Below are 17811 nucleotides of genomic sequence, written 5' to 3' on the forward strand. Positions count from 1 at the left end.
TATCAGTTGCTTTAAGGGACTCTGCAAGTAACATATGGCCACATGTAGTCCTGACAGTAATCTGAGGGGAGTGTATTCTACATTCTCAGTTACAAAATGTGCCTAGTTTGCAACTGGACAAGAATCAAAGCAAAGGAAGAAAAAATGATGACGTCTGCATTCCTTAAGGGTTAACTTGATTCATTATGTTCTCACAGGCATATTTGAAAGTAGGTTTAACAGGTTGGGCAACTTTGATACTTGGTCATCCTAATCAACAAGAAATGACAATTTTCAAACATGCTGCAGCCAATAGCAACAACGTTGATGGTATAAAGGTTTGACAGATTGTAGTAAGTTCCGCAGTTACAGGAAGAACACTGAAGAGATCACTTCACTGAAAGTAACTTAACGACATGTGAGTTGAGCAGAATCTTTGTACCTAAGGGTGATGGTGGGGAGGCACCGAGACAAGAAAGATTTGTTTGTAAAAACATTGAGGAAAGTTAAAACAAATTTATGAAGAAGTTACATTGGAAAGCTCTTGTCTTTTAAAGTGTTACTGTAGAAGGATTGATTTGATTTATTATTGTCACATGATTAGTATACAGTGGAAAGTATTGTTTCTTGCATGCTATACAATCAAAGCATACTGTTCATAGAGAAGGAAACAAGAAAGTGCAGAATGTAGTTGTTACAGTCATAGCTATGGTGTAGAAAAAAATCAACTTAGTGCAAAGTAGGTCCATTCAAAAGTCTGATGGCAGCAGGGAAGAGGCTGTTCTTGAATCGGTTGGTACGTAACTGTAGAATTTTGCGTCTTTTTCCCAACAGAAAAAGCGGAAGAGAGTATGTCTGGGTGTGTGGAGTCCTTAATTATGCTGGCTGCTTTTCCGAGGCAGTGGGAAGTGTAGACAGAGTCAATGGATGGTAGGCTGGTTTGTCTGATTGATTGGGCTACATTCTGCAGTTTATTGGGCAGAGCAGGAGCCATACCATGCTGTGATACAACGAGAAAGAATGCTTTCTATGGTGCATCTGTAAAAGTTGATGAGAGTCGTAGCTGACAGGCCAAATTTCCTAAGTCTTCTGAGAATGTAGAGGCATTGAAGGGCTTTCTTAACTATAATGTTAGCATTGCGGGACCAGGACAGGTTGTGATCTGGACACCGGAAAACTGAAACTCTCGACCATTTGTACTTCATCCCCATAGATGTAGACAGGTGCATGTCCTCCACTATGCTTCCTGAAGTCAATGATAATCTCCTTCATTTTGTTGACATTGAGGGAGAGATTATTGTTGTTGCACCAGTTGACCAGATTCTCTATCCCATTCCTGTACTCTGTCTTATCATTGTTTGAGATCCGACCCACTATGGTGGTGTCATCAGCAAACTTGAAAAGGAATGAAATGTAAAAACAGGCAACAAGAAAATGTGTCATTAGAAATTGTAATTTGTGGGAAACACTCTGCCTAATATATCGCAGGAGTTGCACAAGCATCTCTCACTAAAGATATCAGCAGCATAGTGACATTCAGGTTGGCATTTGGCGGTTGGATTATTATAGACCATGTCAGTTTTTTCTTGATATTAATAAATGATTGCCTTTGGTAAATACATAGCACAGTTCCTGATGCTTCATTCTCCTCTATGTTTTCTTCATTGCAAATAATTTTAGCAACTTTAACAATTATTTCCTTCTATTGATTTTAATCACTTCAGCTTAAATCTTTTAATGAATGTGACACTCAGCAAATTCTACAGACTAGAAAGAAGCTATTCAGCCTACTGCTCTAATGCCATTTCTCTGAAAAAGCAAGCCATAGGGAGCCAATCGGATTGTTGCTGGGTTAGTAATCTAGAAATCTAGGGTAATGTTCTGGAGACCTGGGTTCAAAACCCACAATGGCAGATGGTAATATTTGATTTCAATAAAAATGAGACCATTGCTGTAAATTAACTGGTTTCTTAATGTCCTTTAAGGATGGAAATCTGTTGCCCTTATCTGATCTGTGATTTCAAACAAATATAGCAATGTGATTGATTCTTAATTTCCCTCAGCGATGAATAATAAATGTTGGCCCAGCCAGTGATGAATGAGTAAAAAAAAACTTCATCTCATTCATATCATTTATCTGATTTTTCATATGTTCATTTGCTTTTGGATTCTATTTCCATAACAGTTTCTGATAGGGCATTGTGTGTAATTGAATGTTTCTATCAATCCTTGGCATGAAACTGTTTCCTCAGGCTGCTCCCTTAATTCATTCATTAGTGTTCCTAAATTTATGGTTTTTAGTAATTAGTTGACTAATCAATAGATTTCCTAAAAAGCTTTACCAAAGCTTCCTGTGATCTTGAGCACCCCTACAAGATCTCCAGCTAACCTAGTCAATGTAATGAAAGGAGCCCCATTTCCCTCTTGTCCACTCTTTTGACTAACGCCTTTTATCCCTGTTTTCATCTCATTAAGTCTTTCTGCATCACCTCCATAGTAATACATATTTTCTGAAGTGAGCTACCTGAAACTGGCTATGTCAAGGTGATTTTCCATCTCCCTGGTCTGGAGATGGGTCTAAACTTGGGATGCATTGTGAAGGGAAGCTGAGAGGAGACGCGTTACATTATGACATTGATTGTTTTGCATACAAACTTCCCTCTCTTCTCTTGTGAAGTTGTGGTGTTTACTCTCAGAATGGGACACCACAATTAAACAATGTCAAATGACATCACTCACCGTGACCTGTTTTCCTCTCACTTTGCAGATCACAGGGGAGGAATGGGCTATGGCAGGTGTAGTTGAGAGTGTTCATCCATGAGTTTTATTTCTATGATGGCCTCTAAAGTTTTACCGACCATCAAAGTCAGGCTGAGTGTGACTTAGCTGAACACTTTTCCCCTCTATCTGAACAAAACAGTTTCATTGACAGATCTCTGGTCCTCTGGGAATGCTTCCATATCTAAAGATATTGAAAGAGCCTCCACTATTTCCCCTCTGACATTCCTCAAAACTCCAGACTGCATGTCACTAGGATTGGCATATCTCTCACTTTGATTTTTTCCAATATATCAACATTTTATTATTCATTTAGCTATTATTGTCTAATCTAATTTGGCACCTCCTCTTTTACCTATTCTTCCCCACTAGCCTCACTGTTCTGTAAAAACTGAGGCAAAGTTCTCATGCATTAACTCCACCCTTCTTTCATCAACTGTAAAAAGATTTTTTAAAATTTTTAGTTACCTTATTCTTAAATTTCAAAACTTATACCTGAACCCTTCAATAATCTCCTGGCCTCTCACCTTCCATTAGAGCAGCTGTGAACCGCCTAGACTCAGCAGTACATCATTGGGTGTGTATCAACGCTATCTCAATATGTTACAGAGCAGCTGCTATACAAGGGTACAGTTACTCAGTATTGCAGCATGCCACATGCCCCAAAAGCCCCTCACAACAAGCTTGTGCAACTCATGGTCCTGGGGCCAGGTTGTAGTCCTGAAGCCTCTGAGCTCATCCCACCAAACTTGTGCAAATGGTCATGCTGGCTCGATCAGGCCCCACCCTACCAGAGTGATGGAGCAAACCACGACCCCCTCAATTTTTTTTTTGACAGCGTGTCAGAGTATCTGGTTTAAAAAAATCAGGCTGTGTTTCTAAAGAAAAGATTCCACCCAACTTTTCTCAAGAAGTCCCCTGTTCAAAGGAATACATTTTGCCCCTCTTCTTAAAAAGGTAACAATGTAGACAAGTAGAGAGTGGAGACTAACACTGTGTTACTGTAACCTCTGCCTCTACCGTAGATCCCCGCACTGAGAACAAGCAGCCTAAAGGAGTGGCAGCAGACCTGCTGCATCAACTGCATAGCGGTCGTTCATAACTTGCTGTCAAAATAATAGCAAAGCTGATAGTGTTGCTGTTACATACACAAGAGTGCTAGAGTAACTTCAGGTGATGTGGTTCAACGTAGAAAAACAGAGGTTTTCACCAGAGTAATGATGCTCACACAATCTGCAACTTTCTCAGCCAAGTATGGGAAGGTGCAAGGTGGCTGTGTTTGAGATGTACATCCAACTTCAACTTGTCCCAGAAAAGTCCACTTCAGTCAAAGTACCTTTTTAACGTCATACTTATTGTTAACCTCTTTGTACAGCAAATTAATCATCACAAGAACAGAGGTTCACTTCTTTACATTTTAATTGTTGGAATATTTATGCACAGTGGCACAGTGGTTAGTACTGCTGCCTTACACTGCCAGGAACCCAGCTACAATTCCGACCGCAGGTCACTATCTGCATGGACTTTGCACATTCTCCCTGTATCTGCGTGGGTTTCCTCCGGGTGCTCTGGTTTCCTCCCACACTCCAAAAATGTGTGGATTAGTTTGATTGGCCATGCTAAATTGTCCCTTAGTGTCGTGTCGGGGGGATTAGCAGGATAAAAACTTGGGGTTACGGAGATAGGGCCTGGGTGGGATTGTAGTCGGTGCAGAATCAGTGGACCGAGTGGCCTCCTTCTACACTGTAGGGATTCTATGAAATGTAAAATTCCATACTTGATTTAATTCTATTCACCCACGTTAATGTACTCTTTATGCCTTTGCAGTGTTAATTTCCCAAATCTGCAATAAGATTGGTTAAGGGGGTAAGCAGTTATTTGCCCTGTACAGTCAGGTCTCAATTCCTCACTGCAGCTGACACTTCCAGCAATTTACCACACCAAACTTTAAAAACATCAACATCCACAAGGACAGGTTTAACTAAGAGTAGATGCCATTAGATACTCTGAGCAGCAAATACTGGCCACATATATGTATATTTATATATTTGCACTGAATGGGGTAAAGGATGCAAAGCTTGCTAATGTGAGACAGTTTCCTCTACACTAAAAGTGGAAATAGCAGTTTCTCAGTAGCATCAGTCTGACCTCTTTAAGCTTCATTCCAGGGAATTGAGTACAAAACTAAGCTGACAATTCCATGCCGCCCTGAATGAGTGTTGCACTGCCTGAGGTGCCATCTTTCAGAGTTCTAGCAACTTGTATTTACCCACCAACCTCAACATGGCCTAGGTGCTTCACACAAGTGTGATGAAGCAATATTTAACAGAGACCCATGTAAGGAAATACACGGGCAGATTAGGTTTTGAGAAGCATTTTAAAAAAGGAAAGCGAGGTCAAGAAGCTGAGAGGTCAAGGGTGGGTGGGAATTCTTGGGTTGGGGTCTTGACGACTCAAGGTTTGGCTGTCAGTGGTGGAGCGGTTTAAATCAGAGATGTCCAAGGGGCCAGAATTGGAGGACCTGAGATATCTCAGGAGGTTAGAGGGCCAGGGGAGATTATGGAGATAAAAAAAGAGGCCAGGGAAGGATTTGAAACCAAAGATGAGAGGCTTTGCTTAAACAAGAGGCAACATATGTCAGTGAATACAAGAGTGACAGGTGAAATGATGCAGGTGCAAGTTAGAACACAGTGGCAGAGTCTCTGATGACTTCAGATTGATGGCTGCTAGAACAAGGGAGGCTGGCCAAGAATGTAATGTAATAGGCAAGCTTGGAGATAACAAGGCGTAGATGAGGTTTTCAGCAGTAGATGAGTGGAATCGGGAAATGTTAAGGGTGTTGGTAATAGCCAGTCATAGTGACGGCTTGTGTATGTGGTGAGAAATTCACCCCTGGGTGAAATACGAGTCTGGTTTGATGTCAGCTCAGCATCAGGAAACAGAATTTGTGATGGACATTGAACTCATTGGGTTGAGTCTTCCCAAACCTTAGCTGAAAGAGATTTCTGCACACGAAGTATGTAATACTTGACAAGTAGTTTGACATTTCTGAAACAGTTTTGAGAGTGATGCTGATAAAGTAGAGCTGGGTGTCATCAGCTTATCAGTAAAAATTAACATTGTGGTTTCATATAGTGTCTCCAAGTTGTAGCATGTAAAGAGAACATAGTTGGGTGGGGAGGGCAAGTATAGATCCTAGGGGTTACAAGAGATAACAATGTGGGAGTGAGAAGATAAAATCTTTCAAGTCATTCTTTGGTTAAGACTGGTTAGATAAGAATGAATACAATTGAGTGCAGTCCCATCCAGCAGAAAAATGAGCATTGAAGGAGGATTAAGCAAAAAGAGCATAAGGATTTTGCAACTATTAATGCTGGGAGGTGGCTGACTGATAGCACATGGAACTGTCACTCCAATTCTACTTTGGGCAATGTGTGATACTGGGCTTAAATACTTCTGTTAAGTGAATGTATATAAAGGTGTGCTGGTCACATTCTATTCCTTCTCTCAAATGAATAAATTTGGCCGAAATTAGGTGAAATAACTCCAGTACATTCAAACTGTTAAGCTTTATCAAGTTAACATCTCAGATGTACACACCCACTTGCTCTCAATTATTGCCATCTACAGAAGAGCTCAGCCTTTCATGCAGACAAATTGCAGATGATCTGGAATGTACACTGGAAGCAATCTGCTCAACACACCCTTACTCAAAATGCTGGCAACGAAACTATTTTTTTCTAAAGAGTAATTTCAAGCGGCAGCAGCAGCAGTAATTCTAACATGCCATGAGTTAGGGAGTGTCAGTCTTTTTAAACAAAATGCTCAGAGATCACATGGTGATTATGATTAAGGAACACATTCAGTCCACCTTAATTCATCCAACAAGAAGGTATCGGAAGTTTTCCCGAGTCACGTAAATAATTGTATCTGCAATAATCCTAGGCTCCTTCATTCTGGAATTCCATCTGGAAGTTTATGTTAACCTGCAGATTTTGAATTGATGCAATAGTGTGATGTGATTGGTAGAGAATTGACAGCCCTTCAACCAGTCTGCAAGTAATATTGACATTGAAGATTCTTATAGAGCAGGAAACTCAGATCCATTTAGCACAAAGTCAAACAGAACAGTTAATAGTTTTGTTTTCTTTTAGCTTTTATAATCTGAAACCCTGTGGATTCTGTTACAGTTGCCGAAATGAATTTCGCCGCTGATTTTAATTGTGAGAAGAACAACCAAAATCACAGGACTGCTGAGATCGGCACCGAGCGACTGATAGTCAGGAGGGGACAGCCTTTCTACATCACACTGCAATCCTACACTGATGAATTTATTGACCACAACACAATTGCACTCGTTGCTGAGACAGGTAGTCAGTCATGGATGAATGATTTATATGAAGATTACACATCTCTACAATTAATCATACATGTCCCACCTTTAGCAATTTATTTTTAATATATGTGTGAACAATACCATTTCTGTTTCTTGATTACAGCAAGTAATACACAATGAGATCACCACATATCACAGTACAATGTTAGCTAGCCCTGTTGGCTCTTGTAGAGGCTTGCAATGATGACTAAATTAGGAAGTCTTTCAAACTCCTATGAAAGTAATTGCTATGTACAAGAGTGGAATCAAAAAGCACATTTTCATTCAAAAATATTGCTTATTTCTGTTCCTATCTGCCTATATTCCTGTGCTTTATGCAACCAGTGATGGTATAAACCTAAGAGTCTACATTTCCTGGCTTCTCAGATATGGCTCAAAAATATGCTAGCCCTTCAGAATGCAAGGTCCTACTTTTTCTTTGCCCGCAACACCGCCTTCACTGCCTGATTTATTCAGGACAGATGATTGATCACATGAGGCTCATGAAACACAGAGTCAAAGAACCGTTACGGTGCAGATGGAGGCCATTCAGTCCATCATGTCTGCCCTGGCTCTCCAAGGGACATTATGACTTAGTGTCATTCTCCTGCCTTTTCCCTATGTCCTTGCATATTGTTCCTATCCAAATAAACATCTAATCCCTCCTGAGTGCATCAATTGAGCCTGCCTCTACTCCACTTCCAGGCAGAGCAGCTGAAGCCTGAACCACTTGTTGTGTGAAAAAGTTTCTTCTCATTCATATTGCTCCTTTTGCAAATCACCATGAATCTGTGCTCTTTAGTCCTTGATGAGTCAGAACAATTTCTCCCAGCTACTTCACTCCATCCCTACCTGATTTTGAATATCTCTATCAAAAGTCCTCCCAGCCGTTTTCCCTTCAAAGAGAACAGTCCCAAACTCTCCAATCTATCCAATCTATCCTCATGACTGAAGTTTCTCATCACGGGAATCAATCTTTTAAACCACTTCTACACTCTCTTCAATAGGTATTTGAATTAACTCATTATACATCAGGAAAAAGTGAAGGTGAATAGGTTGTAATGGGTGATTCTCAAAGAAAGTCGATTCCATGGGAATTTGTCACATATTAATGTCAGTGATTCCATTGTGTGTCACCTTTCCAATTCCCAACACCATCCATAGCTACAATGCTCAGTGACTTGAATTTTTTCAAAGGTCTGAGGAGACAGTAGTTTTGTTATCCCCTTCCTCCTGTCTGCTCTTTTCTGATGTGCACCACAACAGACCTTGATGGTAAGCACTATCTTGGGTGACAGATGGTCTGAGGTAACATAATACACTTCAGTGAATGAAATAGTTCTTAAAGCAACCTTTGCAGATCTTGTGAGGTCTTAAGCTTCTTTATGAATTCCAAAATATTTTGTCCTTATTGGTCTCTGCATTGTGATTTGTGGCCATGAACTCCCAGGCACCTAGGACTGCACATTAGCGACCTCATGTTTGAGATATTGCAGTTGTCCTACCTATATCTGGTTGAGTCGCAGCTCCAGACTAACATCCAACAGTCTCCCGGCTGGTTTCTGAACTATTTCCTTATGTTTTGTCTTGATGTAGAGGCTAAGTCACTTCCAGAAGCAAAGCATTCTTTATAATCCAACTGCAGGGTGATTAAGCAAACGACTGGATATCTCACCACAAAGCTGTGAGACCTAATATCGTTGTTACAGACGTTGGGGATAACTTGAATGACATGAATGAAAGAGACCATTGTGAGCTGAAGATTGTGTGCAACTTGTTACATTTATAATGTAATCAAAATAATTTTATGATAAGGAAAATGTCAGCTTTGTGCAGATGTCACCCAAATTATCTTGCTACCAAGAAAAAACACAAAATATACTTTAAGCAACTTTTTGAAAAATATTTCACTCATTTATTGTGTTAAAATTGAAGAAGGTGGAGATTATTTAGCAAATAGAATTGCTTGATTTGTTCTAGTTTGGTTGGCTGTGAGCTTGGTTTAATTATTTTTCTTTTTTAGGGCCAAGACCTGCCACAACAACTGGAACCAGAGTCCTGTTTTCAGCAACTTCACCTGCAAATGATTGGGGCTTCACTGTTTCTTCCAGCACTGGAACCAGATCGACCTTAGCCGTATATACCTCTCCAAATGCCAAGATCGGACGATACAGCTTATCTCTTCTAACTAAAAGAGAATCCACAATCTCCAAACTTGGGGAGTTCATCCTACTCTTCAATCCATGGTGCCCTGGTATGAATCTTTATAATACAGATTCTGAGAGATTTAGAACCAGTTTGTTGAATGAGAAAGGGCCTATATTATTTGAAATGTGGGCCAACTTTGTGAGGCCCAATTTTTGATGCTAAATCTGTGGCATACTAATGAGGTACATTATCACAGGAAATAATACAATGTCTCACGATCTTGTTTTCTCTTTTCCTCACTCCATGGCACACTGAAGTCACACTGCAAGAATGTCCTCAAAGTTAATGTTTGCCTCACCTCAACAAACCCTGTGAATATTCTGTGTCAGTGCAACAGGACCAGACCAGGGCTTTGATGGGACTAAAAGATCCCATTGGTGGGAAAGGCTGGAAAACCCCTGTCCAAAAATATTAGTGAACCCTGTGGCCTTGAATCTAATGGCCTGGAGCTTCATGTCAAGGGTTTATAAATTGACTTTTTACTTCCTCCTGGCTGTTGGATGGAGCAACCAGTAAAGGGACTCACAAAGCCGAGTGGCAAATTTTAAGCAGTTTTTAATGAATTCCATTCTTTGAAATACTGTCAATTGTTTGTATCAATTTATCTTTAAGTTTTGCTTGACAAATGTTTTCAATGGATGCTGCTGGGATACCAACATCTCCTGGACCTCCCATGGAAAGCCTCGGTGTTCCCCCACTTTCCCAGCCAACCCTGACCCACCATGCAGCCAGTCCAGATCTCCCAATACCCCCATCGTTGCAGCCCCCCCCACCCCGGGCAGTACCAATTTCCCAATCCAACTCTGCTGGCAGACTCAATCCCACTCCCCCGACAGCCCCAACCCACCTCCCCCGGCAGCCCTGGCTCTTCTGTCCCCTGCACCCCCCATCGCTACTTGGATGCCAGCATCTGTCACCACCTCCTCTCTCCCTCTCCCACCGATCCCGTGCGGAGTGGGTCCCCCCACCACCATCAATTGTCCTAGTAGTCCGGTGAGCAGTGACAGTGCCAGTTTGTCTCTTGGGCAGTGCCAGGGCCAGGCTGGCACTGCCAGGCTGGCACTGCCCAAGGGACACTTCCCCTCTTACCCCTGGCCCCCAGGGGGGGTTCTCAATGGCCCCTCTTCCCTCCAGTGGAGTCAGGCCGCCTGCTCCCTGTTAGTGAGGAGCAGTTGTAAACCCCACTGGAGTGAACCAATCCCGGCAAGCTTGGGAGCACATTAGCTGGCCCGGAGGATTCAGTCCCAGGCCCACTAATGAAATGTAAATGGAGATTTCCACATTGGAATCAACTCCACGCTGATTTCCAATGTGGAGGTGATTACGCTCAAAATCTCAGTCTCAGAGACTTGTGGAGGCCGTGACGTCCAGCAGGAAGCCCACGATATGGCCCCTGCTGATAGTCCTGGCCCACTGCACAATTTGAGCAGTGCAGAGGGTTGGGAGAATCACCCCCTTTGCATTAGTTTTTGAATTTCACTTAAACAAATTGCAAATTATTGTTGTGTTATTAAATCTATGCTTTGCCCTGTCAGAGGATGAGGTTTTCCTGGACAGTGATGAACAACGAGAGGAATATGTGCTGAATGAAGATGGGATTATCTTCACGGGGACTAATCAATCTATTCAAAGTCGCTCATGGTACTTTGGACAGGTATTTGAAACCATTGTCGATCTCCACAGTGAGCATTTAATTTTCAAACTTGTACTAAGGTCTGTTTACTCATCACCCTCAAATTTTCTGACTTATATTGGCTCCCAGTCCACAAATGTTTCAATTTTAAGAATCATTAGACAACACCAAATCCAAATTGCAGCCTCTAACACCCTGTAGGTAGATGAACCTTAAACCGCCTGCAGACTCAGGGCGATTTATCTTTAAATATGTTCAACTCAAATTACAAGCACATACAAACTTCCTATCAGTGATTTCAAAGCCACATGCATTGAAGGTGAATGTAAATAGGGCAAGTGATATATTGAAGAGAAATTTGCTTCCCTCGAGTACAATACTGCAGCCTAACACATTATTGTGGGGAATATTGATTTAGAACCTTCATATTACATTTTTTGTCTGCTTTTTTTTAACAGGAACAATAAGCTATTTAAAATAAATCAGTTAATGTAGACATAAAATAGTGAAAAAGAATGCAATGCCAATACATTGTAATCACTAATGTCACCAACAAGCATTTGACTTTACCCCAAATTCTGCAACCAAAAGTTCAATAGCAGAACACAAGAATTCTTTCATGTGTAGTAACTGCTACATCTGAATCAATGATGGTGGAGACTCCAGTAATACAACAGATCAAGACCAAAGTAGGAACCCCAAAACTCCTGAGGCCAGCTAGAACTGATTTGCATTGCACTGTCAGTTCAAGTTGATTCGGAAGGACACACCTCCATCAGTGTTCCACTCTTTTTATTCCCATTGAAAATCCCAGCATTTCAGGGGCAGATGCATAGTATCTCTGCAATTTGTCAATTGTCATTGTTTATTCCATTAGAAGATCCCAAAGACACGTTGAGTTCTATTGCCTAGCACATGAGGGGTTGGGTTGGGCTTGTCAGGAATTAGGGTTTTCAACATTCAAAGGTTAGTTTTGCAAAGATCAATTGCATTGTGAATCAGACATTCCAAACAAATGGACCACTGGGCTATCGCCAAGAGCTCCATGAGCTTATTAATGTGGTGGCAGGTGTGACAGCAAAGGCCATCCCCATGTTCTGCAATGTCCTAGCAATTGAATATCAATATAACATTGAAACTAGTCATATATTCATATCTCTGCTATTGTGATAATTCAATCTAACAATAGTAGATATAAAATACACTAGAGGCCTGAATTTTTCCAACATTCCTGCCAAAGGGATCTTTCAGTCCTACTGATGGTGAACCCCACTGCAGGTTTCCAGGCAGGAGGGGATGGGGTTGGGGGGTTGAAGGGGCTGGGGGGGCGGGGGGGGGTGTGCATTAAGTCGGGGGAGGGAGGTGCATGCAATGGGAAAGCCTGTTGACAATTTGGGACCAGAGGATCCCACTGCCAGCCAATTTCAGACCTCTGAAATTACAAAACAAGCTGTGTGGGGGGTGGGTAGGGTGGGGTGCATAAAATCCCGCCCATTGGGTTGAACTAATGGCCCCGTGCACTGACGGGATCCTCAGTTCCCATCGGAGTCAGTGGCATTTTAACCAGTTTGCCAGATTTTATAATCCCACCCCTGTTACAATGGGGCTGTAAAACTGCATCTACTGTCACCTCTAAATAATTCTTGAACAATATTCATGGAGTAAAAGTAATGCACTTTCTTTTTCAGTTTGAAGAGAAAATCATAGACGTCTGTCTGATGTTATTGGACAAGAATCTCAAATGCCAGAAATGCCCAGAAAGGGACTATATACGCAGAAATGATCCCGTATACATCGGCAGAGTGGTGTCAGCTATGGTAAGCACTGTGTACATTATAGCTGATAGTAATGAGAATAATAATTAGTTGATAATAATGTGCTGTATCTCTCTGCATCCCTCATCCAGACCATGATAAGCATTGTCAGATTCAGGCATTCTGTCTTATTCATTTGTTCCTGGTCATGTTTTTTATGATTGTATTTCTGTTGTGCTTGCTCAACCTTTTCAACAGCAGCAAGTTTAAGCAGAAAAGAAAATCTGAGGTGAACATGGTCCTTCCAGCAAAGGAAAAACTAGTTGTTTTAACATAAGTATGATGACAGGCTGTATTCTTTCCACTGCAATAACCCAGTGCTCACGTTGTGTAATGGACTGAATTGCTAACCTCAGGGCTCGACACCACAATGTTAACATTGATTCTTTTGCAGGTGAATTGTTGTGATGACAATGGGATACTTGAAGGCAGATGGCAGAGCCCATATTCTGGTGGGGTATGCCCTTGGAATTGGAATGGAAGCGTTGCCATCCTTCATCGCTGGTTCAATCGTGGTGGTCAGAGGGTTCAGTTTGGGCAGTGCTGGGTGTTTGCAGGAGTGGCCTGCACAGGTACGAAGGGGAAAAGGGATTTTATTCTGAACTGGAATTGAATTTTAAATCACCACATGTTTGTGCATTGAAATATGCTCTCAAGCATTTGAAATATGTTGATATGACAGATTTTGCTTTGATTTGTTATTGCCACGTATTAACATACATTGAAAAGAATTGTTTCTTCCCTGTTAAATAGACAAAGTATACCATTTATAGAGAAGGAAGAGAGAGCGTGCATAATGTAGTGTTACAGTCATAGCCAGGGTGTAGAGGAAGATCAGCTTAATGCAAGATAAGTCCATTCAAAAGTCTGACAGCAACAGGGAAGAATTTGTTCTTGAGTCAGTTGGTACGTGACCTCAGACTTTTGTATCTTTTTCCTGATGGAAGAAAGTGAAAGAGAGAATGTCCGGGGTGCGTGGGATCCTTAATTATGCTGGCTTTTTTGCCAAGGCAGCAGGAAGTGTAGACAGAGTCAATGAATGGGAGGCACGTTTGTGTGATGGATGGACTACATTCACCACCTTTTGCAGTTTCTCGCGGTCTTGCACAAAGCAGGAGCCATACCAAGCTGTGATACAACCAGAAAGAATGCTTTCAATGGAGCATCTGTAAAAGTTGGTGTGAGTCGTAGTTGAGATGCCAAATTTCCTTAGTCTTCTGAGAAAGACGGGGCATTGGTGGGCTTTCTTAACTATAATGTCAGCAAGGGGGACCTGGACCGGTTGTTGGTGATTTGGACACTTAAAACTTGAAGCTCTCAACCCTTTCTACTTTGTCCACATTGATATAGACAGGGGCATGTTCTGAGATCATTGTCATTGTCATTGTCATTGTCTGAGATCTGATCTACTATGGTGGTATTATCAGCAAACTTGATGATCAGATTGGAGGGGAATTTGGCCACACATTCATAGGTGTATAAGGAGTACAGTAGCGGGCTAAGAACACGGTCTTATAGAGCATTGGTGTTGAGGATGATCGTGGAGGAGGTGTTGTTGCCTATCCTTACTGATTGTGGTGTGTGAATTAGGAAGTTCAGGATCCAGTCACAGAGGGAGGTGCTGAGATCCAGGCCACAGAGTTTGGAGATGAGTTTTGTGGAAATAATGGTGTTGAAGGCTGAGCTGTAGTCAATAAATAGGAGTCTGACGTAGGTGTCTTTGTTATCTAAGTGTTCCAGGGTTGAGTGCAGGACCAGGAGATGGTGTCTGCTATGGACCTGTTGTGGCAGTAGGCAAACTGTAGAGGATCCAGGTACGCCAGGATGCTGGAATTGATTCATGCCACGACTAGCCTTTCGAAACACTTCATAAAGATTCAGACACTTAGGCTGAGATTGTTTCATCCCACTAGTGGCAGGAATCATTGTTGACAACACTGGACAATGTGAGGACAGTGGTCAAAAACTCTGTTGGCTTTGGGTGGGAATTTCTAGTTGCACCACTGGCAAATCCTGTCTTTATAGAATCATAGAATCCCTACATTTCAGAAGGAGGTCATTTGGCCTATTGATTCTGCATTGACCATTTGTAGACTCATTTACATAGAAACATAGAAAATAGAAGTAGAAGTAGGCCATTCAGTCCATTGAGCCTGCTCCACCATTTATTTTGATCATGGCTGATCATCAAATTCAATATCCTGATCCCACCTTCCCCCCATATCGCTTGATCCCTTTAACCCTGAGAGCTAGAATTAATTTCTTCTTGAAATCACACAATGTTTTTCTGGACCCCCCAGCATAGAGAATATTCTTTATGAACCTACCTTGTTGAATCCAGTCAAAAATTTATAAGTTTCTTTGAGATTCCCTCTCACTTTTCTAAACTCCAATGAATATAATCCCAACTGACTTAGTTTCCCCTCAGATGACAGACCCACCATCTCAGGAATTAGTCTTTTAGAAGCAGACTAAACTGTTCTCTTGCCGACTTCAACTGAGCAGTTGGCGAGAGAAGAATACTCTACTTCAGATAAGGAAACCAAAATTGCACATGATTTTCCATGTGTGGCCTCACCAATGCCCTGTACAATTGCTATTCCTACACTCAAATCCATTGGGGTTCTGACTGTCCCTTATGTCCACTACACTATTGGACGCCCAAAAGGGGGCTCATTACTTACAGGTCCAGATTTGATTCTTCATTACATGGGGTGTGAGTTTTAAAATTGGGCTAGCAATTTCTGTTTAACAACGCTGCTGTTTAGTAAGTTTGACCACTAAGTGGACACAAACAAAATCTACATTTCATTACCCATTTCATCTCATTATAAGACCCTAATGTTTCTCATGTCAGATCTTGGTGAGAAGAATGGCTGTTAGATGTCAGCTTTTGTTCATTCGTCACATTCTCATCTAGGGCGCAAAACCCTTGGTTTGAGCTCCAATCCGGAGATTAAAGTAGGTATTCTAGGCAATAGTGAGGGAGAACTGCACTGCCAGAGAACCTGCCTCACAGTTGAGTTGTTGAATTAAGTCCACCAACTCAAGCTTGGTGTCAATTAGTTCTTCAGAATGATGCTGCAGGATATCAGTTCTACTGATATCCTGACCATCACACATCCCTCAATAAATAGCATAAAAAGAATTACAACTACAATAAGTAGTCTCACAACACCAGTTAAAGTCCAACAGGTTTATTTGATAGATCGATCTTTCGGAGCTCTACTCCTTCATCAGGTGATATACCCCAATCTAACGCTGGCAATTCCACATTACAACTGCAATGAAAGAGTATTTAATTGATTGCGAATCACGCTGATATTGTAAAGGGCATTATATAAATGAAAGTTCTTTCTTGTTATATGAATGGAAACTCACTGAGTAAAAAATATTTTGCAGAAGCTAATATTCTTTCTTCCTGATCATTCAAAATTAGCATATATTGTATTAAGATGCTAGCAGTTTTCTCACATATCCCACTCTGTCACAGTTACTAAGTAATTATAAATTAACTGTTTTTTTTTATTCCTTTAGTTTTGAGATGCTTAGGAATTCCTACTCGTGTTGTCACAAACTTTAATTCTGCTCACGACAGCAATGGGAATTTAACAATTGATTCGTTCTACGATAAATATGGGAGAAAATGTGGAAAACAAGACGATAGCATTTGGTGAGTCAAATTAGCATAAAAATACAAATGCATGTGTGCAGCACATAGATGAGGAAGAGGGGAAGGCCAGGAATAAATCCTTACAAAATTTTCAGGATGCACACCTGGGAAGAGAAGCCATTGCTGGAGGAACTCGAGCAATCATCAGCAAAGTCAGAGGGTGAACAGAGCATAGAGTGACTGAGCAGAACAATGTCACAGTTTGCAGAAAGATTGAAGTGGACAAGGAGAAAGAATGAAGCATAAAAACAATTACAGGGAGTGGAATCTGTGACTTTGATCAGGACTGGTTTGGGATTGGGAAGACGAAGGATTCTGGACTTCATTATTTTTTATGTGGCCTGATGTCACATTTTGTTGCATGTCTGAAAGTAGGACAGTTTTAAAATAATCTTTAATTGTTCCTCTCTTTTTCATTCTTATAACAAACCTAATTATATCAAGGATATTATTTTCTAATAGTTGGAATATATACTAGGTAATTTAATCAAATGTCAAAAGAGAACAGTAAAGTGCTTTCGAATAGTAATCACTGATAAATATTCAGAATATGTACAGATAAATCATAACTGATCTTACAAAACTGAATGTTCTCTCAATCATTAATACTGATAGCCACTATTAAGTCAGCCAAGTGTTCACCTGAAATTTATTTCCCAACTTAAACATACAAACAAATCATCACAATTCTGTGAGAATTTTAGTAATCTGAAGACTTTTCACTGTTGCTGCAATTTAGGAACTTCCATGTCTGGATAGAGAGCTGGATGGCAAGAAATGATCTGCGGCCAGGTTATGATGGTTGGCAGGTGCTGGACTCAACCCCACAGGAAAAAAGTGAAGGTACAGAGAGCAATTCCAACATCATAAACTATAATGATGTACCTACCTTAAACAGTTCATAGCTTTTCCCATCACTGTGAATTAATTACTGTTGTATTGATTATGAATAGTGCTGTGCATGGACTAATGTTCTTCTGGGCCAACCCAGGCCATGTAATTCAGCAGCATCAACTTCCCAGGGGGAAATGCCCTCTGATCAATACAATAAATTATTATACATTAGTTAATCACACAACTTTCAATGTTTCCTTTCATGCCGGAGATCCTGAGGTAATCTCTCTAAAGTATTTTAACAAGATTGCATGGCAAAAGCAAATCTTTAAAAATAAAATAAAAATGAACAGTTATATTTTAATGTAGGAGCTCTTGTGGTGGTGGGTAACATCACTGCCTCTCAGATAGAAGTTCTGGGTTCCCACCCCAGAACTTGATGGCAAAGGAAGATGTGTTTATAATGTGGCCAAACAGGTTGATTATGTCAACCTGCAAATTCTTCCAAAATGCCAGT

General features: G+C 41.0%; 1 protein-coding gene across 2 annotated transcripts in view; it reads left to right on the plus strand.

Annotated features, from left to right (window-relative positions):
- Positions 1–343: 343 nt before the first annotated feature.
- The window catches only part of LOC145353977 (protein-glutamine gamma-glutamyltransferase 2-like), a 28100-nt gene continuing 10632 nt past the window's right edge, over positions 344–17811 (plus strand). Inside the window, exons 1-8 of one of the 2 annotated variants that reach the window (XM_080205029.1) lie at positions 344–397; positions 6948–7127; positions 9156–9386; positions 10876–10994; positions 12662–12790; positions 13182–13359; positions 16325–16460; positions 17200–17303. In XM_080205029.1, the coding sequence (XP_080061155.1) occupies positions 6956–7127; positions 9156–9386; positions 10876–10994; positions 12662–12790; positions 13182–13359; positions 16325–16460; positions 17200–17303 (1069 nt within the window). In that variant the 5' untranslated portion in view covers positions 344–397; positions 6948–6955. Of the gene's footprint in view, positions 398–3831; positions 3931–6947; positions 7128–9155; positions 9387–10875; positions 10995–12661; positions 12791–13181; positions 13360–16324; positions 16461–17199; positions 17304–17811 lie in introns of those variants that run through there. The other variant, XM_080205030.1, reaches the window with a different exon arrangement.

Source organism: Carcharhinus amblyrhynchos, chromosome 16 (genome assembly GCF_965287045.1).
Source record: "Carcharhinus amblyrhynchos chromosome 16, sCarAmb.v2.hapA, whole genome shotgun sequence".
NCBI classification, from domain to species: domain Eukaryota; kingdom Metazoa; phylum Chordata; class Chondrichthyes; order Carcharhiniformes; family Carcharhinidae; genus Carcharhinus; species Carcharhinus amblyrhynchos.